At 36.0% G+C, this 24639-nt stretch overlaps 1 protein-coding gene across 1 annotated transcript; it reads right to left on the minus strand.

The window, feature by feature from the left end:
* Positions 1 to 6175: 6175 nt before the first annotated feature.
* LOC145665064 (centrosomal protein 20) lies at positions 6176 to 19690 on the minus strand. Its single transcript, XM_081732323.1, has 4 exons — positions 19521 to 19690; positions 13396 to 13593; positions 10685 to 10769; positions 6176 to 6412 (listed from the first exon to the last, which is right to left on the minus strand). The coding sequence occupies exons 1-4, from the start codon at positions 19546 to 19548 to the stop codon at positions 6358 to 6360; spliced, it is 366 nt and encodes a 121-aa protein (XP_081588449.1). The 5' UTR covers positions 19549 to 19690; the 3' UTR covers positions 6176 to 6357.
* Between the last annotated feature and the right edge of the window lie 4949 nt (positions 19691 to 24639).

The following is a 24639-nucleotide window of genomic DNA, read 5'->3' on the forward strand; positions in this document are numbered from 1 at the left end:
TGCAATTACTTTCAATCAATTGATCAATTGCAATTGATTCTCCTTTTTTAATGGCCAACTGCAATTAACAATTAACCATTACTTATTTCAATTGTTAATTGCAATTAACAATTAAATTTACAGATTAATTGTTAATTGTTAATTCAATTGAAATTTGCCCAACACTGGGACATACTAAAGGCGATGGTAGGCATTTTTTTAAACCTCCAAAAGATTGTTTATACGAGTGGAACAGAAAAATTCCTAGAAGTGACCGTGCGTTAACCCTGAATGATCGTGTCTGTGATATAAATTTTACATTTCAGTGATGACATTCATATTAGTGAAAGTAGATTCTTTTACAGTAGGTGGGAAACTAGTGGAAATAAAGCGTGACAAATGGAAACTAATCTAAAATGCTGTGCCGCATAATTTTCCCGGGATTCCAAACTATTTAAGTTTCAATCCGTGTAAACGAAAAATCCCCTCTAAACGTCGACACCCCTCTTCTCGGAAGAAAAAGAAATCGGAAGTAATTTCGAACCCAAAACCAGATAGTGCGACACCAGTAGTTTATAGTGAGCAAGTGCGAATAATTCCAATAACCTTGCAAAGGAAGTAATGCGTCTTCGTAGAGAAGTGAAACGATTAAAACACATGCTCACTCGAAACCAGAAGAAGCGATGTGATCACGTCAAAGAAATTGAAAAATTTCGAACTATTATGAGACAATATAAAACGGAAAGACTACCGGACAAACAAAAACTTGTCGTTCGCACCATGACAAAGAAGAATGAATCAAAGAAATGCAGAATGCGCTATGAATCAGAATTCATTTTGAAAAGTTTGCTTTTTTAACAAATAAAATCAACGAAAGGATATGAACATTGTCCGAATCATCAATTGTTACCGTTGCCTTCCGATTCTTTACTACTTAAATTCTTGCGCGGTCTCAAGTGTAATTATGGCATAAATCATCATGCTCTCTCAGCTATAGCTAAGGACATGGAAAATAGTGACGAAAATGGTCGTAATTGTGTTTTGATTTTTGATTAAGTAAAATTACGTGGGGATATTAGATACAATTTCAACAAGTGTAGTTTCGATGGTTTCGTGAACATGGGTGAATTCACGAAAGAAAACGATAAGAATGTTTTAGGCGCCATGCTTTATTATTATTTTTTTTTTCTCGCTCTTATGTAATCGTGGGTGCAACTCATTGCAATTTACTTAAGCAAGAATGCCACTGGTGGTTATACACTTGCAAAAATCATCTTACAAGTGATTATCCAATTAGGAAATAATAACGTCAGGGGTAGTGGCTTTCACATGCGATGGTAGTCAGCCAAACAAAAAGGCTTGGCAAAATTTAGGAATATCAGAAAATTTAGGCAATATAAGGAATTTCATTTCTAATCCCTGTGATGCCAATAGACAAATTTGTGCTATGGGAGTCATTTGTTATATCATCAAATGTATTAGAAATAATTTTCAAAAATTTGGAAGTGTAATTTACAATGGTCATCCTGTGCGATTTGATTACTACAGAAAACTATATGATTCCGAGACCAAATCACACACTAGTAAGAAAGTAGTTTCGAAATTAGCTTTCTCTCGCATAAACCCTAAGGCATTTCAGAAGATGAGTGTAAAATGGTCCAAACAGCTTTTCAGTAGAACAGTTGCAACAGGCACGTAGTCAAAGGGGAGGGGGTCCGGACCCCCCTTCGAGACCAGAAATGAATAAAATCAAGGAAAAATAAAACAAAATGAAATGACAAAAAGAAGGATCAGCGTTAATAATTTAAAAAAAAAAAAAAAAAACTACAGGAAATTTTTGCTTACTCTTCCTTATGAGGAGATTTGTATTACTTGCAATATGGTGGCGAGGTATTCTGGAAGAGTCAGGGAGATTTCAAGCTTTCGAAAGCATAAGTGGCGTTGTATAACAGTGTGGACATTTTTAATCATAACTTTTCATCATCGCATCCTTGCAGTATCAAACATGTTATTTCAAGGACAATTTTCTGTTCCTCCTTTACCCTGTCATTTGGAACCGACAGTAGTTGACGGAATAATAAAAACAAAAAGTTATGTTGAAAGAAAGTTCTGTTAGCATTTGATTCAACAGAGAAAGGAACGCATATATTGTAAAACTAGTTGAATATACACATGCTTCGCACAGGGGCTGTATTTGGAAGTCAACGCCTGTGGGAGTAACACCATTGATTTCAGTGACCACGAAAACTATGGATTTGATACTAATATCGGTCATTTTGGGCTATTTTTTACGTCTTGGTATCCATCCCCCGCTGACTCCGGGCCCGCATACTTGCAAGTCATCGCTAATGGAAGTGTCACCAATGATTTCAGCGACCAAGAAAACTATGGATTTGACACTAATATCGGTCATTTTGGATTACTTTTATATGTCTTGGTATCTCCCCCCCCCCCCCCCGGTGACTCCCGACCCGGAGCCGAAAAGCGCAAATTTGGAAGTTAATGCGACTGGAGTTTCAGCATTGATTTCAGCGACCGCGAAAATATGAATTCGACACTAATAGCTCAAGTGATAGAGCGTTGGCTTCGCATTCGGGAGGCGAATCCCGCTGCCTACAATCCTGACAGGTTTTCCCTCAGTCCTACCAGGCAAATGCCGGGATGGCACCTACTAAATAGGCCTTGGCCGATACCTTCCCAAATCCTTTACATTGTTAATGTTGTTGGATATTCAATGTAAAATGGCCTGTATCTGGTGATTGTTAAATAAATAAATAAATAAATATCGGTCATTTTCTACTACTTTTACATGTCCCGGTAAACGCCCCCCTGAGATCCCCTGGTTCAAATTTCGACAAAAACGTTTAACTCTGGTCTGGAGCCTGGACCAAGGTATTCGTGACTAAAATTTGGCAACTCTCGGTCAATTTGTCTGGTTCCCAAGCCGGTTCCGGTAAACGCCCCCTGAGACCCCACTGTTTCGAAATTAAAAAAAAAAAAAAAAAAAAAAAAACGCTTCGTCCTGATCTGGGGCCTGGGCCAAGGCACACCTGACCAAAATTTGGTAACTCTCTGTCCGCTCGTCTGGTCCGCAGGCCGCATACAGACAGACAGACAAACACACAAACAAACTTTATTTTATTTATATTAGAAGATAGTTTACAAGACAGTATTCAGTATGTACTTTTTATAATAATTGAGGTCATAACGAAAGGAAAATTGTTATATTTGAATAAACAGAAGGACGTAAATATTGCAAAACCTTTTTCAATACTTTTTTATTATCTTGCTCGAAATTTCTTCATAGTTTGTTAGTAAACGACTTGCCAACATATCCTCATTTTATTGTCCTAACAAACCAATATATGTTGATAGTGAAGTAGTTTAGATTGATCGAGCTCCTGGGCCTTCAGAATTTCATGTCACTCCTCCTCCTCCCCGTTACGAAATCCTGGCTAAACGAACCAATATATGTTCCAGTAAAATAGTTTAGAGTGATCGAGCCCCTTTTGTGATGACCACAGTATTTCATGTCACGGACACCCCCCCCCCCCCTTCACGAAATCCTGGCTACGTGCCTGGTTGCAACAGGTATGAAATTTTACCGAGAACTTGGAATGCCCGGCTTCGAAAGCAGCGAAGATACAGAGTTATTCACGCAAGACATAAATCAAGTTTTTGATGCATTGGGCGTTGGGAATTCCAAACGCCCAATAGAAGGACTTCGGAAAGGAGACAAACTTCACAATGTATTGATACGTTTCTTCGAAATTCTTCAGCGTTCAGACAACACCTTTGCATCCAAAAAAAAAAAAAAAAAAAAAAACTTTAGAATCTCTTTGAGTAACAGTTAAAAGCACTATTGAATTGTGTGAATTGCTTTGGTCCTCAGGCTACAAATATGTTTTAACTGCTCAATTTAACCAAGATCCTGCTGAAAGACATTTTGGTCTTATACGTGGTTTGAGTAGTGATAATCATCCGACACCAATTGATTTCTTCCACCTTCACCTGCTTCAGTCCATATACGTACCCGTGAAAGGAGCACTTTCTTCAAAAGCAAACTGTGAAGATTCTGTTGATGGAAAGTTAACACCCTTTACGCATCAGATAAGATCTATGGTCAAATGGAGATAAACAAAAGCAAGGAGATAAAAGAAAGCATTCAGGACCAGAAAGAAATCAATTACACTAACTGACATTGAACCGGAATTAGACCCTTTTAATTTATCCGCTAGTGATCAAAGCACAACCGCAAGGGGGAATAATGAAATTTATTATTTGTGTGGCTACTTGCTTCACAGTGCAAGTAAACAACTTGTTTCGTGCAAAAATTGCTTGGCGTGCTTGCAAAGTGACTCTGAATCTCCAAGCGATACAAATGCCGTTCATATTCTTACTCAATTAAAATACTTTGGGGGCAACGATTAAAGTTATCTCAAATACCCCTCTATAGCATTGTATGATGTAATAAGACATATCGACATGGTGTTGGAACAGAAACTACAAAAAGATGCACTTTGGGGTGACGTATTTTCTGATTGTGTGGAAATGTACGAAATACCAGTGTTCCGAAAGTTATGTTGTTCAGAGAATCACCTGTTCATGTACTTACCGAAGTAAGAATTCCACTACATTAAGTGCAGTTTCATTTTTCCCTCCAAAGAAATGTCAAAAGAAAGAAGATATGCATCAGTTGCAAAATCGGCGAGAAAATTGACAAAAGTTTCCTTCAGCTAGGGTAAGTAGAATTTCTTAAAACTTAAATTTTCTTTTTCTACATACTAAGTTTTAGTTTGTTATTTTGAGAAGTGTAAATGAATTATTATGGTTACTATTTGCTTTATTTTTTTCATCTAGTGTGTGCATATGGGCAAAAATATTTACGAATTTTTCTTGCGCTAAGCAATTCATTTTCTGGCATCTGCTCAGTTTCTCTTTCACCAAACAGCACTAGCACCACCAAGCGGCAGAAACATAGTATTTCCCCAGTTCCACCACTTATAAGTTAAAGCGCCCTGACTAAACTATCAATATAAAATGTGCGATTATCTTTATTAATATACACACAAACCTAGTGCGATTCTCGAAAATGATTTATCTCAATTTATAATTAATCCTACTAGCAACTGCATAATCACAAGAAGTTGATTGGCAGGAATTATTCCAGTCACAGATGCATTCGTTATTTTATCTTGAAGCAACACTTAATAGTTCATCATAAACACTTTTAATTAGTGTAGTATGTATCACTATTTTTAACATACAGTACATATACATATACTCTTGAATACTCTGCATACACTTTATTTATATTAAAACTGTTTTTCCCACCCCTAGTTTCTATAGGGGACAGAATAAATGCATCAAAAATATATCAGTATGGACAATTATCTAAAGAAACAGTACGTGAGTAATAATCAGAGTTCAAAGTTACGTGATGCCGAAAACGAAGAAAGTAACTTTGAAGCTGCCTAGCTCGAAAACTATCAGACATATTACAGGCGGCTAAACAAATATTAGAGGAACTAGTACACTCTCTATCTAAATACTGTATCTCTTTCAGAATTAGGTCGTACCGGCGCAAGGAATTTTCTAGAGGAGCTGGGGTATCGGAACCCTGATTTAAGCACTGATAAGAAAAAAAAAGTTTTGTTAGAAAATGTTTAACGATTTATTAAGCTGTTATGACATGTAAATGAGTATTATCATTTGTCAATAGCATATTGTCACCAATTTTAATATCCACAATTACGCAACCATACACACAGCAGTTTCATATCAAAGAAAAGTGGTTGATAACATTTGCAAACCAAGTTCTCACTTGAAAAATCATTTGCTTATGGTGATATAAGCAAGAAAACCTTCATAAAAACAAAACATGCTAAAGAAATGATTGCAGAGATACAGAAATCCGAAATGCTGTTAAAACGAAGATCAATGGAAAGGATTCGAACAACTACTTACTGAAGAGCATAGCATGGTACCTCCACTGACTTCACACTTTTTCTATCTTGCAAGTAAATGGTTCAGCACCGACGCTATGTAAGACGTGGAGCTACAGTGTAAAGTGAAATCCGAAGCACATGAGCTTCCACTCGTATGACATTTAAAATTTTACCTCGTAAATTCTAATGAAGAAGATCTTATGATAAATACGATTATCGAAAATATTACTTAGCAAAGAAAAACACAATTATCTGAAATTAACGGTGTAATTTGTTACAGTTTGTAATTAATATTTACAATTCATAAAACAGTTCAGAATCATAGAAATTATTCCCACAAGCACCACTATTATTATCACTCGATGCATCTTACGTTGAAAATCCACTAAATGCAGTTTATCACAGTTTGCTGAGGTTACTCTGTCACGCTTCAGGTGTTGATTTTTCTGTCTCGGAAAGTTGAGACCAACCCATACAGCAGAGGCCTGAAATAAAATAAAATACTGCATATGAGACTACTAAAACAGATGATAAACATAAGAAACGAATAACAGAATAACCAGGTTGTAGCTAATCTTTCTCATTGGAAGGAAAGTGTTTCAACAGGATGCCAAATAGAATGAAAAAAGATTACATCAATAGACTGGATAATAACTAGGGTATGTATGGATACATTTCACAGTTCACCGTCTACGGAGTATGGATTTCATTGATAGTGCTGTTAGTGCGTGAATCGGTGGTCACGTAATCTGAAGAAGCTCACCGACATTGGCAATGAGCTTTTAAGAGACAAAGTAGCGTCTGAGTAAAGTGGTAAGTAACACATTCGGCTCTTAATTATTATTTTGACTTTGATGAAGGTTTGAGTTGCGGCCGCAACATTCTACCAGCAAAATTACAAAAGATCATCGATTTTGATGGGAAATGTACACAGCCCTAGCTGAGCTACAGTTTTGTGTTGTTCGCACTTCTATCTGCACAACAAAAACGAGTACAACTTTTGTACGTACCCAATATGTCTCTGTATATCAGTAGTTCTAATGCTAATCCCTTGCTGTTGGAAAACAAGTTGAGAACAACTTCTAACGGATGGTTGAAATGACAAATACGTACGGATAAAAGTTGTAGTAGATAAAAAATGAAGAGTTAAATCAACTCCTTGTTAGATTTCCAAACTATGCTGTGCATAAGTAACGAAAGTCTTCTAGAACGCCTATATCCTTGTCTGTCTGTCTTTCGCAGAGGTATTAGACGAAAAACGGTATGAAATAGCAACAAATGTCTTTTCGATATCAATGAAGCTTCTCAAGAATTCCATCCATTTCCTTCCATAAACCTCTATTCAAACAGGAAGTGGTAGAAATACACCATTTCCGGTTTCAACACTGATTACTATACAAGAAAAGCGGTAATATAGTGCAAGGAGCGATTTTTTGTATGAATTCAACGTTGCAAGAATAAGATCTATACGCATTATTAGTTGTATAATAAAATCGGAAATACTAGAAATCTACTATCTCTTTTAGTTTCAATGTTGGTACCTATAGAGCCAAAACGGTATTAAACACGGAGAAACGGTTTTTTGATATCGACTCTAATTCTAAGAACAGTTTCAATATTGAATATCTGTTTCAGAGTTTCACAATGTGAAACGTTATTGTTATATGAAGCAAGTACAAAATAATAATAATAATAATAATAAAAACGAAACATAATGATATATTTCTAACTAAATCGCAATGTTTCAAAATACATGATAACTTAAAGCTTGGCTTAAATCAAAACCAATACCAAATTAGGCCTTTTCACTTAAAATCAAATTCAAAATTTTTATATCTACACGCTGGATGTGCATAGAGAAAAAAATAAAAACCATTGGAGTAATTTAATTTGAGAATTTTTCTTTGAATTAAGACGTCACAAGAAAAATGCTACGGAAACTGTAAGTTTCGTTCATTACGTTATGAAGAATTGTAAGTATCCGGTTTATGTTATGTAATTTATAAACATATATAACCACTTACTGCGTCCAAATAAACTTTAATTGCACTAAACTGTTTCAGTGATCTCTGTTGCTTACGTCGGTTAACTCTGGAACTCACATTTCTCAGAATGTCATTTTCCAAGTGCCGAGTTCAAAAGATGAAAGGTTTAAACTCTTGTAAACAGTTGTCCCTAAAATTATATTTCTATTCGTATTGCTAAGCTGTTAGTGTGTGTGTATGAATCACTAAACAACAGGGTTGGCAAAAACCATGGTTTTTATTAAAAAAAACAAAAAAAACGGTTTTTTTGGTTTAAACCAGGTTTTTTTGGTTTAAACCAGATTTTTATGGCTTAAATGATTTGCTCTATATATTCATATCATATATGGACAGAAATAAGTTTGTTTCGCCTTGATGTTATTATGCAACAACCGGGTTATGCTGGAAGGGGTCACATAAGCTTAAAGCGGAATAAAAACTGCTTCTCGAGTTACATCCGAGAGAAATTGTCCCCCATTTGAACTCGGAACCAGGACTAATTGGCCACAAATGCGATACGTCTGCCGACTCACTCACGAAGGAATCCTGATAAAAAAAATACGTTGTACTGATCTTTACATGCTTCTTAATATAACTGTCAAGAGTCATTTCAGAAGGACAAAAAGATAAACAGTTGCACAAGTGAAACCATTACACAGAATTAATTACATATGAACAATTTCAAAGTACGATGGAGTACAGAAGAACTAATCTAGTTCAAGTTAGTTAACAACGACTTTTATTGGTCCAAATTAAAGAAATACACCGACTTAATCTGCATATCAATAAGAAAAGGGAATAAAGATACGAATTATTTGAGTCCACTTTGGCTGACTCATTTATACATAAATAGATACCAAAGATACTTATTTCACTAAATGCCTCTCGTGGGGTCTGTATGACCCCCCCCCCCCCCACACACACACACAAAGTACGGCATTTTCGATGTATTTTATCAATAGTAAACATTGAAACGAAACAATATTTAGAATTTTTCTTCGATTGCAATTACATAACAATAATAACAACTACAAAAAAATCACAAAATAAACATTTGTAAACTTGTAAAAAAAAGTTGCTTTTGTAGTATAATCTTTTTGAGTAATGAATGGGGAATTTAGGTCTGAATATAATACGAATAATATACGGGAGTGAAACGTGATAACCCACAAATGTGTGTTCATCAAGATTTTACAAACACTTACACTTTTACGAACATTTTTTTTGTTTTTTGGTTGAAACCTTTTTTTTTTTTTGAAAAAAACAGCTGGTTTAAACCTTGGTTTAAACCAGCCAACCCTGCTAAACAATTTAATAAGTTATTACAGAACTTAGTGTCTTGTGAAATGTCAATTAAATGACATGTGTAATCTTTCTGAAGTCTAAGTTCCTAAATCAGTGCCCGCTGTCGAAGCCAACAAATTGGTTGTTGAAATCATAATAGGAATATAAATATCCGATTACGATTTCCAAAGTACATAGAAGATGAATGTTAGTTAATCTTAACAAAATATACCAGACACAAATTGTATCTGTGTTAAACATGTTCATGTTGTTTAAGAGGCTACACTGTATTAATTGCAAGAAATTGAAGTCAAAGAAAATAATAACATTACTGATAATTGTCAGTGTGCCTAACCTAACATATGACCTTGTTCTAGTTTTGACCGGTAAGAGCGAAGAAAATACTGTGATTACTGTGTATAGAAATAAAAAATAAAAAAATAAAAAAAATAAAAATCGAATTCAAATTTTTCAACGGGTTTACATTTCATGGCCCCTCATTCTTAAAAAACTTGCTTTTGGATGTAGTTTGTCTTCATCCTTATGTATGCATACGCATCTAAAGAAACGCCGTTCAACGCATCTGTACTGATTTTAAACTTACCATTTTTGACAATATTCCCCAGGGGAAGGGAGTTTCTTTTATTCTCAATCTCAAATACGGTATAAGGGTAGTTTACTGCAAGTTGAAAATTACTATTTTCTCGTAATTGATTGGCACTATTTGGTTTATGTTTTATAAATCAACCTTTCATTAACAATTTTACAATAAGGTATCAGTAATTCCTCTTGAGAAAAAAAATCAGGATGTAGCTTACTCTTTGAGACGAGATTTTCTTAGAAAATTTTCTCAAAAATGACTCATATGATTTTGTTCATATTTCATGAATAAGTGCTCCATTAACAACCTTACAATATGCCATGGATTCTTTCCCTTAGAAAAATTAACAAGAGGTAGCTTACTCCTGGAAATAAGACTTTCTGAGACGGTTTCTCTAAAACAGCTCAGGGGATTTTGTTCGTATTTCAGAAATGAATATCTTTAGGAAGACCTACACAGCTTTATTATTATTATTATTATTATTATTATTATTATTATTATTATTATTATTATTATTATAATATCCAGAAGCGGTAGTTTACTCCTTGGGTGAGCTTTGTTTGAGGATTTTCCCAAAAACGACTAGACGGTTTTGTCTATGTTTCACAAACTTATATTATATAGCGCAAGTCATTTTCGTTGGAAGACCAGAAGGATAGTTTACAAGTAGAACGAGTTCTTTTACTTTTCAAAGGAGATCAGTGAAAAGTTTTGTGAACGTGGAAACAATAAACTCTAAGATTTCATCGGATTTACCCATTCTATGACCTAAACATGATTAAAAAGGGGGATTAAGCAAGAAAAAAGAGTATTTAATAGGCGTTTTTATTTTCTAAGAGACTACTCACAGATTAGAAGTTGTGTCGCTATCTCTTGCTCCTAATTCCTCAAGCATTGACGACCTGCTTTTAGGTTGTTCAGGGAGACCAACTTCTGAAAAAAGAAACAAAAAAAAAAAAAAAAAAAAAAAAAAATCAATTAATACTCAAAAACCAACTCGGTGCCGATTCTTCTATTTTCAGGTTTTTGAGTGACAAACTAATGCAATCATAAATAGATTCCAGCTTGCGTCACATTCGCGTTTGAAAATAGTTCTAGAGAGAACTGAAATATTATCTAGAATTTTTGTCTTAATTAGGAATGGAAGTTAAGAGTATAAGATAATATTTTGTGATTTAAACTATGTACCCAAGAGCGCAATTCAGTAGCTATAATTAAACATATTTAAACTTTATATGTATATATTTGACTCGAAAGGGAAGAAAAAGGGGCTGGGAATCCGAAGTGGATGGGGTGAAATGGGATTGCAATTATTAAGACTTCCAAACTATGCTATGAATAAGTCCCGGAAGTCTTATAAAACGGCTGTATCTGTCCAACCGTCTGTCTGTGGACAGGTATGAAAACAAACAGTAAAAGATACTGAGAAGTTTTTTTTTTTTTTTTTTTAAATTGATTCAGTGTCCCGAGAATAGGTTCGATGTCTTTTGTAACTTCTATTAGAACCGGAAGTGTTTAAACAATTTCCGGTGGTAGATATAAACAATTTTCGATTCCAACGTTGATCCCGATAAAATAGAAACGGCAACTAATAGGTTATAAGCGATTTATTGCAATCGATTGAGCATCTCAAGAAAAAACAGCATCACAACTCCCAACAGTACCAAAAGTAGAAGTAGTTGAAACTTACTAGTACCTCCGGTTCGGAATTGATTGCTACAAGAGTGAAAACGGTAAGAAATTTTGAAAAATGGTTTCTTGACACACACTCAGCGTCCCAAGAATGAGTTTTCTTGATTTTTATCTATCTGTTGAGATCCGAAGTTGTGAGAACCTAAGAATTTTCGATTACAACACTGATCGCACAATGGATGAAACAGAGATAAATAAAAGCAAGTGGTTTCCTAATATGGATTCAGTTCCGCAAGAATATGTTTAATCTCTAATTTTATTTCCTTATTGATACGCATCAATTAGTATCTGGTTTCAATGTTAATCTCGATAGAGCAAAACAGTAAAAAATAGTGAGTGATGACTTTTTGATATGGATTTAGCGTCCGAGGAACAGGTTCTATATTTGATTCTTATTTCTCAATTGAAACATGTAATTACAGATCTATTACTTCAAGCTTGAGTATTGAATTCCCATAATTTGGAATTCTGCCGTAGTTTCACACTTGTTATAATAACCTGCCCATGTCTCGGAATCTATTGAGGTTACAGACACGAAATTTGGCGTTTAGACTTTGCATTCAGAATAACTAAGCACGTGTCTCAAAGTTTCTTGCTACTTGACCTAGTAGGGAAGAAAAAGGTTCACCAAGATGCCCTGAGCTCAGATTAATTCTCATATGAATGGTACAGAAGACGAAATGTAAAACCCGCATGCAGTAACAAGCGACCACGTTTCCTAGTATTAGTACACAAAAACTAACTAACTAACTAACTCTATGGCCTATGGAACCCGGAGGTTCAGTGCCGCGTTCACAAAAGCTCTCCACTGACTTCTATCCTTAGCTAATTGCATCCAGTTTCTACTTTGTATTCCTATCTCTGCGAGATCCATCTTAATATTGTCCTCCCATCTGCGCCTAGGTCTTCCTAATGGTCGTTTTCCTATGGGTCTACCAGTCAAGACTTTGAAAGCGTTTCTACTTTCTTCCATTCTAGCTACATGACCTGCCCACCTAAGCCTCCTAGACTTGACGACCCTAACAATGTTGGGTAAACCGTATAAACTATGTAGTTCCTCGTTATGAAGCTTCCGCCATTCCCCATTCTCGTTCCTCTTGGGTCCAAATATTCTTCTCAGGATCCTGTTCTCAAATACTTTCAGTCTATGTTCTTCCCTCAGAGTACACAAAAAAATAGAAGAAAACTTACTTAACTTTTTTCACCAATATTTTTTTTTTTTTTTTTTTTTTGTGTTTCAACATAATTGTCTACTTAAAATTACAGACCAATAATCTGAAAACTTTTTTTAAAAAGTAAAACAACTGTAGACTAATACTGAAGAAGGAAATTTAAATCTTTTAATTTTATGTCCCACGATTAGGTCCTTTAAGCTAAAAAAAGACGGATGATTAATGAAAGTGAATGATTATAAAAGAAACTAACGGAATGATAATGTGGGAGGAAACTGGACAACCCCGAGAAAACCTACAAATACGATCTTGTCCACCATAAACTCACTTGGCCTGGATAGAACCACGAACCTCTACAACCAGAGATGAGTACTCTACCATTAAGCCACTATGCCTCCCAAGATGATTTACGCAAACATTTTCAGCTAAAAGAGACTAAAAAGCTAAGGAAGACGATCGCTCCAAGACCTATTTTAGTTGTAGCAAACCACTCGTTAAGTTGTTGGTATTTTCCAATATAAATTTAATCTAACATTAAAATTTCCAGAATGTATAGAGAATTTCTTACTCTCCCACGTTTCCCAGACTAGTGCACACCCAGAATAACTTCAGATCATTTCTTTCCTTCAATATTTTAGTGACTGTAAATTTTTAAAATTTCACTGAATAGAGTACAGGAAAAGGAAAAAGTTTACCTGTGGCCATGACCGCTGCTGTATATTTGTATCCATTCCATTCGAGATACTCTCTGATAAGCTCGTTGACGAGAGAACTCTCTCTGGACTGCTGGGGTTTCTCTCTCGGGCTGTTGTCCAGAACTTTGATCACCTCTGCCCGGACTTCCGCCTTCAGCTTACGCATTATTCCATCCTTTTCCAAAGACTCTTTCACAGCTGATAAAACACAAAGAATATCTTTTCATATATGCTATTCCTTACTTCAAATACATTTTTATATTTAAATTTATTTATTTTCGAGAAATAAAGGTAAAAACTGATTTTCTCAACGCCTACTTTTACTACTGAATGGGCCGTCCATTACAGGCTGGGCAATACCGAGAAATGTCGGGGTATCCAGGTTTTTGGAGGGCCCGTGTAAAAAAAAAAAAAAGTTTAGTTTTCTTCTTTCAATCGTGACTTTTGTTTCCAAGTTTGAAACACTTTCCAAACTGCCTATGGTGTACAGTCATACGTACGGCCAACTTACCCAGTGATACTTTTCGACAGAAGCTATTTAAGTTTTTAGTTTAAAATAATGGAAAATAAAACGAAGGAAGAAATTTAACCCTATAACTAGGGATGCAATGGGGCATATACCCACCTAATATTAGTCTAGCGTATACTCAACCTAAATTGACGAAAGAATGAATCTAAACGGTGATAGATAAACGGTATTGTCTTAAAACTGGTCCAGCGTATACTTACTAAAACTTAAAGCATCACATCACTCCTATAACTATTGTTACTATTTTCATAAAAATTGACTTGTTAAGACTGCTGATGATTTTGGTAGAAAAATGAGGGGGATGAGGACTTATAAAATGTATGGATAGCACTGACTATAGGTACAAAATTATGTTGAATTTGAAATAGGAAGAACATACAACTGGCCCGATGACCGAATTCAAATCTTTGCATAACCATGCAGGTGCGTTGATCACTCTACTATCTACTCCTCACCAGATTATCCATATTCAAACAAGCGACAGACCACATTAGCGCGAAGTGAAGGAGGTGAACATCTGTTGTTAGGAAAACCTTCAATTTTCAAGTTAAAATCAATTAAAGCACAAAAGTGAAGCTGCAACCTCTCGCAGTTGCTACGTCTGAGAGTCTCTATAGCTGTCGCTAAATTAATATGAGATTGGATGCAAAACACGTATTCCATTGATATACACACACAGGGTGGACCATTTATTTTGGATCACACTTTAACTTTTAAACTAATAGATATAAAATGCTATACAAATATCGATAGGGATCATCGTCTGGCATATTACCTAATACCACCTGATTAACACTGTTGCGAACACAAATAATATATTTCTGAAACGGCACTACGTCTGGCAGGGGCGGATCCAGGGCCGACTTCTGGGGGGGCGGTGTGTTGTCATACTGCTACTTTTAAGGGTTCCAAACTTTGGGGGGGGGGGGGCGATCGCCCCCCTTCCTGGATCCGCCCCTGACGTCTGGTTATTACGTGTATCAAATCTACATGTTAAACGGAAACTCACCAATACCACATTTTTTAAAATTCAATGTGTAACATCTCTCACACGGACGGGGCAGTGTACATCCAAACTAACTTAAGATTACCATGATCGTGAAATTCCATACTTGGAATAGATGGGAGAAAAGTTAGGAGGAACTGAATTTTTTTTTTTTTTTTAGTTACATTTCGATAAAACGCTCAGATAGTATCACGTCCAATCACGGAGATAATGCCGTTTACAGCCATTTGATATCTGCAACCGTTCCAGAGATATGATGAACATGAAAACAAATAAAAAGGAAATGAAATCTTTGAGTTTTACGTCCCACGAGTATGCGGGGTAGGCCAAAGGAAACGGTGATGATGAGAAATGAATGAAATGGTGAACGAAAGAAAGTGGGAGGAAACGGGAGAACCCACAGGAAACCTACGCACACGGTATTTATCCACCAGAAAGCTCACTCGGCTTAAGCTGGGATCGAACCAAGGACCCCATGCACCAGAGGTGAACGCTCTATCACTGAGCCATCGCGGCTCCCGAACTTTGGAACAGCTTGCAATAATACTTAAAATCATGTAATTGCTAGGGATGTACCGATATATTGGTATCGGTATCGTTGCTATCGGCTAGTTTTGGGAGTATCGGTATCGGCACATGGACACCGATATTTACCGATACATTTTCCGAACTATTTTAAATTTGTTTAATATTAACAGTGACACTTATTTTTTGATTTAAAGTTGATCTAAGTTATTATCAATTCTACAATCGAGTTCTTCATGCATGTGTACGCCTTTGATTTGCACTACTCGTAGTACTGAACGTATATATATTCCCTCGATGCTAAAATAGTGAAGAAAAGCCAAAGGTCCTCAGTCAGGATCATGGGCGCCCGAAGAAAATTTTCTAGGCAGGGCCCATTCCATAGTTGCTATATTACGTCTCTAGTATTTAATATACGTGGTTTGCTACATTACGTATGTATTTTCCTGAGCCACGGGGGTCCGAGCCCCACCCTGCCCTTCCGCTTCGGGCGTCCATTGTCAGGATAGCAGACCCGTAATTTGAATCCCAACCCAAACGAGACAGGGGTTTCGATTCAAAACAAAATGTTATGGAAGAAACCCACAGGACGCTCACTTTATCATTATTTTTATCCTACAATTAGCTCTAAAGTTAATAGTTTTATCGTTTTGGACTTCGCTTAAATAGTATAACCCTCTTCTTTTTATTTATTTTTTTTTTATGGTATACACAGGAACACCTGGCTCAGCACGCATAATTTTGTAAACAATAAAAATTTGTAATGGTAGTATCCGTTTGCATTATATGTATGTAATACATACTAGTAAATACAATATAACTATCAAAGTTCATTATCACTCTAAATATCAGTCACTGACTCTTAGAAATAAGTTTACATTACGTAAGTATTTGCTGCTTTTTACTTCATTTTATGTGAGTTGGATTAAATTTACAGGAAATATATTTGTTGTGACGAATCTAATATGAAATTCTGCCTTTTGTCTTCGTATGTCAAATTTTCGCCTTGTATCTAGTATACCCTATTACAATGTTGGTCATTTAATCATTCTGAAAATTCCTGACAATATATAAGAAATCGCTATCATAATTGGAATGCCGTATCATTGTGGTCCTCTTCACATGTCAATCTGTACAACTGATAAAGAGGAAACAATGTTAGATTGAAAAAGAGAATGTTACAGTTGCATACTTATGTTCCCTGACTTTTCATGACATTATACTCAAAATGCATGATTTCCCTGACATTCCCTGATTTTCCAGAATGTAGGAACTCTGCAGGAGTATCCCGAGAAAACCCACGGACACGATATTGTTCATCATAAACTTGCTAGGCCGGGATTAGTTCTGGAAACAATGCGATCAGGAAAATAACTCTTGTAACATTTGTAAAGTTTCATCAGAGGTATGATGCGGAGCACCTTCTTGCTGGAACTAGCGGTAACGTCCATCGTCTTCTAATAGGGCAAAAAATTACATAATTAAATCACAGTAGATAATGCCACCGACAGTTCTATTGAAAGAGAGAGTACCCACGATATAATATACATCAATCTTCTGAAGATAAAGCGGATTCTCAGTGAATCAATAACGGAGTTTTGGCTACTTATCGTACGTAACCATTCAAATGAAACAACGCCTCGTTACAGTAAAACACTGTATCGAATATATCTACCCCATCATTTCTAATTATCCCTTTCTGACCTGAATTATTTATTAGAAATGAAGAAATTTTGTATTTCAATGGATTATATGTTGAAGTCTAAGGAAGTAAGAAAATACATTTTTTTCCTCAAATTCTATATTGCCAGGGCGCTATAACTACAACGTATGAGACAACTTGGAATCATTCGGCACCATATATTCGCTATGAAAGCCAAGGAAGCTTGTGATTTCAAATGGAATCACACGGTCAGAAAGGGTTAAGGAATTGAATTACAGTGAGTCACTCGTACGTTATCAGGGTGTCTACTAAAATTCCAAAATGAAATTTCGTGACCTTTTCTTTACCAAATCATAAAATTTCCTAACATTTTCAAGAGTGAATTTGCGTGCGAACTAGGCCGAATTTTCATCCATGCGATAGAAACGTACTTTGCTTGTGATTTGGCAGCGTCTAAAGCCGACCATAGACATTTTTGGTGGTGAATTTTGACGTTTTATAGAACAAAATTTTCCAATCTGTACTTACATCTGTACAGATTAAAAAAATCGTGACCCAAAAGCTAAATTTCGTGACTTTTTCGTGACTTTCATGACCGTTTTCTGATTTCGTGACTTTTTCGTGACATTCCTGACCGATAGACACCCTGGTTATTCTCAATTCCTTAAGTTGTTGTACTACACGAATTTTGCATCAGTGTATTTTCAACTTCACTATGGCTTTTGTGAGCGGTTGGATTGGCCTGCAAGTTTTCGAACAGGCTTGCTTGGAGAAAATGTTTGTGAATATCGTGAAAGGCCGTAGGTTCTCTTGAGTGAGGCTTGTCTCAAACAGAACTCATCTTACGAAACCTTGCAACTATTAAATACCTTAGGTATAGAGGTGCGCCTCTAGTTGCCAACATAGAAAAAATCATTTATTGATAATATAAACAATCTTTATAATAATAATATGTTTACAGTAAGCTATAGAATGATAAAATGTTGGGGAAATTTGAAATATAGTAAACTCAAGGCATTTGGAACAAATTTATCTGGAAAAGCATCCATTTTTTTTTTTTCATTCAACCTTTCTGAATTGTAATTTGATTCTGAATCTGAAACAATAATTCCAAATTGAGTTTATTATTTAAGTTGAGAAAGCCCTACTAGCACTTAATTACAGATATGTGTATATAGATAATAATAATAATAATATATTGTAAATTATGACGAACGTGTGCTAGATGGGACACTGGCTAAAGTATCATCGCCGGTCTACTACTTTAGCAAGAACCTGAGATCAGCTGTTAAATTCCGTTGCGTATTTTAAAATAGAAATTGCTTCTCTTTTCCCTCAGATTTTTTTATTTGTTTTTGAGCTTTTATTCATTCCGGAAGAGACATCACATAAATTGACGACTACATCTAGGATTTGTTTGTTTTTTTTTTTTTTTTAATCAATAGGTTTAAGTCAGCCAAGATACTGAATATTTAGTCTTCCACTGTTTTACCAGAAATTAGAGCATGACAATCTCATCCTAGTTTTCTACTCTCGGTCTTTTAACTGTCCATCTGTACACATGAAATAATGGCCTTTGTTCCGCAGAGAAGGAAGAGGATGATAAAGCTTAGATTAAGTTAGGGTATATGTAATAATTTTCCATAAGTAAAAGCTTTGTTTGGTATACTATTAAACAGACACAAACTATTTGCTGAGCAAAACAATATATTCACATTTAAAAACCACATACGCGTGATAGTTTCGTCAACTAACACTTGGGCTTTATCTGATGATGACTGTCTGTGATGAAGCCAGTGTTAGTTGGCGACTCTCACACGTATGTACTTTTTTAATGTAAATACATTGTTTTGTTCAGCCAATTGGGGAAGGTTCTAGATTACTGGTCTCCCACGCAGGTTAGTAGCTGCGTGGGTTTCTTTCTGTACTACAGTTTATACATTTAACTTACCGATATACAGTATTACCGAGCGAGCGTTAGCGAGTGAAGGAGGGTTAGAAATCTTTTCATGTCAGTTTAAGAGCAGACTTAGAAGCATCAGACCTCCCCTGAAGGAGGGTTAGAGCCCCCGCAGGGTACGTTGTTTTCTGTCTTTATTACTGCTCAATGAGAAGGGGGCCAGTAATCTAGAACCTTGCCGCAAATTGTGTTTAGGATAAATGGTTTAGTTTAGGTTGGGTTAGGTTAGCTTACTTAGCTTCCATATTTCTGAACCTCCAGCACTTAACTCAAAACAATTTCTGGAAGAAACTGTACCCATTATGTAATAGTCGTCCAGATGATTAAAATTCACACAGTTGTTTACAATCTACTTGGCAATTACGTCCGTAATCTTTTGTATTCCGTTGAGGAACTAGGTTGATAAAGATTAAATGTAATTATCAGCTACGAAGAAATTTACCTTCTAATAAATCTTTCTCTGTAGCCATTTGTTCTAAGCAATCAAAATTCTCATATGAAACGTGTTTCTTTAGTTTTTCTAGCTCTCCAAAATAAATGAAATGACGTTTTCAAATTTCCGCTCAGCGCGCAGTACAGAATGGCTTTAATCCATTTTCGTCTTCTTCTTCTACTTCATCTATAAACAAGAGAATTGCATTGGGATCATTACCAAACATTTTAGCAAATTTGCGAATAAAATGTATCGCAAATAATACAAGATAAAAATATTGTGGCGTTCCAGAAATCGCAAACTAAACCAAAAAGCCAAAAACATCGGTTGAATCTACACAAACCGCTACAGAATAACGTTTCACGCAGTTCTACTATACGGATCAATAGTATAAATGGGGTTCATTGGGTTCTGTTCTCGACATAAAATACGCAAATTAAAGACTTTCCCGAATTTTTAGTACATTTTACAATTTGTGGGACCGTATAGTTAAACTGCACCTAACGTTTTGTATGAGGCTTCGCCAAATTCGGCGCACAGCAACGCAAACCAAAAATTAAAAGTCCTTATCACAGCAGTGACAATATGACCTTAAGTAAATCGCAAAGTTTGGGATTCGTTGAGTTTTCGCTTCTATAATGACATCGCAAAGTTTGTATTAGTTTCAATTCATTGTGAATGAAGCCAGCTTATTTCGCTCTTTTCAAAATTTGGAGGTTGAAACATAACGCTAAAATGAATTTGCTAATTAGCTAATTATTCCGATTTTTCCAAAAGAAGACGTAAAACAGTGGCGGCTCGTGGAATTTAAAAGTGGTGGGGAACATCCAAAATACCTACATACAAGGACGTCATATATATATATCATTAACAGTGGCGTATTTACGATTTTGTTTCGGGGGGGGCTTGGCTAACTTTGGGGGGGCTTTGCCTGAAAATGTGAAAATTCTGCAAGATATTTCATATACTTTACTATAGTAAGTAAGATTTCGGGGGGGGGCTTAAGCCCGGAAGCCCCCCCCCCTAAATACGCCACTGATCATTAATAATCTACTATAGTAAAATACTAATTAAAAATTTTAATTATGTCGATGGATAGTCTTGCCTTCCGCCCCCTACCATAATCTGAAATAATCTACTGCTACACACTAGGATAACATTAGGAGTGACCATTCTTTTGAATCCTGCCTTCGAGCCATTGTAAAAATGCCGCCCCGTCAATAACAATAAATTAAATACCAGTATAGCAAGGGCGCCCATGTTGTGGCTTCCAAGGGGGGGCAAGTATAAGCGACGTTTCAAAAATAGTTTCAAATTTTGCTGTAACTAATGTAAAAATTATATTGGATTTTAGATATTCTGAAGTATAATTTCCTCTAGGGTCGAGCGCCCCTCCTTGCCCCCCTGATGGGCGCCCTTGCAGTATAGACATTCGGAGACAGTTGCTGACTATGAAACCAAGTTCATAAGATCAGCCAAGTTCAAGAATAATAATACAACATTGAAACATTCAAATTTCTTGGTTGGCGGCTCGGTTGATGTTTGAAAACTGTAGGTAAAAGGTAATTCTGGAAGTTTATCAACAATGGAAATGTTTTAAAATTACAATAAAAGAATAAGGTGTCAACAATACGAGAGGGGAAATAATTGACGTAAATTAATAACTAGAATGTTAATTACTTACTTCTTGCCAAGCAGATTTTTAAAAATATATTTACAAATGCAATAATTCCGTGTCATATCACCATAACTATGCATACCTAAATAAATATCTGAAATTTCCAAAGCTGGTATTAAATAAAATGATCTAAGAAAACTCGCAGTCCCAGGCCATGACCCATGTTGGCCCATGTGTAAAAACGCCCCTGATTGATATTTTGGGTAACGAATTATTTATTTGTTTTCAACAACAATTTGTTTCAACTACTATATGTCTATTTCCTTCAATTATGTGTGGTTTCTTAATTACTTTTCTGGGAAACATTATCTACGTAAAGTGTAGCTCACTATTTGAAAATACGATTGCAGATGCCGATTGGTAACTTATGTGTGTAAATTTTAGGTCAATGTATTGTAAATTAACTGCACCATGGTGGCAACCCTTAATATGTCATTCGCTGCGCTGCCGTGTCGTGACAAAACGCTGTAACTTTGGCGGAGAAGTTGTGCGAAAATGAGCCGTAAAGTTTTCATTCGAAAATGTGATCTGTATCGTGTAGAACCAGTGTAACAAGGCAATAATGGTCAACCAATCAATTTTCACCAAATTTAATCACACAACATGCATTTACGTAACATTACATGTAACCACGTGTTTTCAAAGTCAAGATACACTGGTTCTACACGATACAGATCACATTTTCGAATGAAAACTTTACGGCTCATTTTCGCAAAACTTCTCCGCCAAAGTTACAGCGTTTTGTCACGACACGGCAGCGCTACACCCGGAAAGGCCAAGCATAAACCTTTTCCATCCCCAAATTCTGAAAATGGCTTGACCCTCCTTACGTTCCCCTCTGTACATAGTTGAGTTTCCTTGTCGTGACCTTCTTACCGCTGTATGTTCCATAAGACAGAGCATACCGCCTCATGCGACAGGTCTCAACATTACTGTGCCCATTTTCGATGGACATAGCCATAAGATCCCCTGCCACCTCTGATGATAGGACTACTGTCAAAGCATAAAGATTGTAAGTCCGCAGCCAAAAAACAACCGTCGCTGTGTTGCCAAGTTTCGTGTATCCTACGAGAGCGCATAACAACAGCCTCCTTCACTCGCAAACATGGCTGTGGCGGAACAAATCCAAACATTACAAAAGAAAAAGAAAGAAAGAAAAAAGTTTCTGTTACTGTATTAGTACTGATTTAATAATTGCAGTTCTATTTAGATCATGAATGGCAGGGCACGTGACCGGGTGCCCCTTAAACAGATCCGCCGCTGTAAGTAAAATAAGAATTGAGTTGCATTGATACTAACAAGTACGGAACAAAGTCTAAAGTCCCGTGTAATCTTTGCATCATTTGCGAACAGAAACAGAGCTTAATTTAGCGTAGGGTTGTCAGATTCTGTAAATGAAAACCAATCTCATTATATATAAGGTCAGAGTTCCAACTCATTTGGTCAAAATCAATTAATTACTTGTTTTTTCCAGGGTACTGCTCACAATTTTCCACTTTATTCTATACACAGTTAACATAAATGAAAGCCCACAAGAAATGTACATATGTCACGTCGAAAATGGCCTGAAACAGGGATATGCGTTGTCGCCATTATTATTTAACTTCGTTTTGGAATACGCTATAAGGAAAATCAAAGATAGCAACCAGGGCTTACAGTTGAACGGTATTCACCAGGTTATGGCATATGCTGATGATGTAAATTTAATAGGGGATGATAGGAGAACAGTAGATATAAATGCAGAGATATTATTAAACGCTTGCAGGGACATGGGTTTAGAAGTAAATGCAGAGAAAACTAAATACATGGGAGTGTATCGGGACCGTAATACGGCAAATTGTGGAGGCGTTAAAATATTAAATAATACTTTTGATAAAGTGGATAGTTTCAAATATCTAGGATCAATGTTAACATACAAAAATCATATTCACGAAGATATTAAATGTCGACTAAAAGCAGGGAATTCGTGTTACTATACGGTTCAAAATATCTTGTCGTGGAGTATTCTGTCGAGGAATTTGAAGCTTAAAATATACAAAATGATAGTCATGCCTGTTGTTCTGTATGGTTGCGAAACATGGTCGCTTACTCTGAGAGAAGAACATAGACTGAAAGAATTTGAGAACAAGATCCTGAGACGAATATTCGGGCCCAAGAGGAACGGGAATGGGGAATGGCGGAAACTTCATAACGAGGAACTACATAATTTATACGGTTTACCCAACATTGTTAGGGTCGTCAAGTCTAGGAGGCTTAGGTGGGCAGGTCATATAGCTAGAATGGAAGAAAGTAGAAACGCTTTCAAAGTCTTGACTGGAAGACCAATCGGAAAACGACCATTAGGAAGACCTATTCGCAGATGGGAGGACAATATTAAGATGGATCTCGCAGACATTGGAATACAAAGTAGAAACTGCTAAGGATAGAATTCAGTGAAGAGCTTTCGTGAACGCGGCATTGAACCTCCGGGTTCCATAGCTCATAGAGTTAGTTAGTTAGTTAGTTAATATGATGAAAGGTTATATTCTTTTCACTTTCTAGAATTACATCACGACGTGGTTCTTTCCTTTTTGGCGAAGTTTGAGTTTTAGCATCATATTTACTAATCCAAATACGATCACTTCAAACTTTTGATGGTAATGTAACATCACAACATTATAAAGTAATATTTAGCCGTAACTTCTGTCTGATTAATAATTAATCGTGTTTTTTTGGCTTGATATTTCTTGTTACGAGAAACTCCGTCCGTCACCCATCATGGTTTGTCTGTACTCAAGGTCTGTACTAGTGTTTGTATTCCTACGCCATACTAAAAATGTCACTTGGTACTATATTACGAAGGAAAATTGTTATCACTGCATAACACCTATCTTATCCAATTTTATAATTGTTTTTCTCTTATCCGATAAAGTTTCACTGCACAGAACACTAAAATAGGTACGAATGGTCATTGGTTTTCATGAACTATATTTTGTTACTATTTACACCACCATACTGTCTTTGTTCTGGAAGCGTGAGACAACTATGCCTACTAAGTTTGTTTGCAGGGTGTTACTACCAATAGTGTCGCTGTGCCTTGAATAAAATTTCTGAGCTGCAAATTGGGGGCCTAATTCCAAATGAGATTTGAATTTCTATGATATAGTGAATGATAAAAAGGAAGGGGGGCATCCACTTATATAATATCTGCCTTTTCAAATTGAAGTATTTGTCTGTTGATCACACTTTATCTGTGAAAAAACTATAGAACTTTGCGTTTAAAAGTCTTCTATATTTGACATTTTTTCACAGTCTCATTACCAGCCATTTTCCTCATATTCTTCTCATTAACTTATTTCACTAATTTTTTTTCTTTGTTAAAAAGACTGGCCATTCTCACTCTCACTCCATCCCAATTTTCGCAAATTTTGGCGAGCAGGAACGCATTGCATAAGCTGAAAAATGTTAAGA

Source organism: Thermobia domestica, chromosome 11 (assembly GCF_964235325.1).
Source record: "Thermobia domestica chromosome 11, izTheDome1.hap1.1, whole genome shotgun sequence".
NCBI lineage: Eukaryota > Metazoa > Arthropoda > Insecta > Zygentoma > Lepismatidae > Thermobia > Thermobia domestica.

Coding starts and splice junctions, on each gene's coding strand:
- LOC145665064 (XM_081732323.1), bottom strand. CDS start 19,548: ATGGCTACAGAGAAAGATTTATTAGAAG. Junction 10,770..13,395: donor AGCAGCGGTCATGGCCACAG/GTAAACTTTTTC, acceptor TTCTTTTTTCAG/AAGTTGGTCTCCCTGAACAA. Junction 6,413..10,684: donor AGCGACACAACTTCTAATCT/GTGAGTAGTCTC, acceptor ATTTTATTTCAG/GCCTCTGCTGTATGGGTTGG.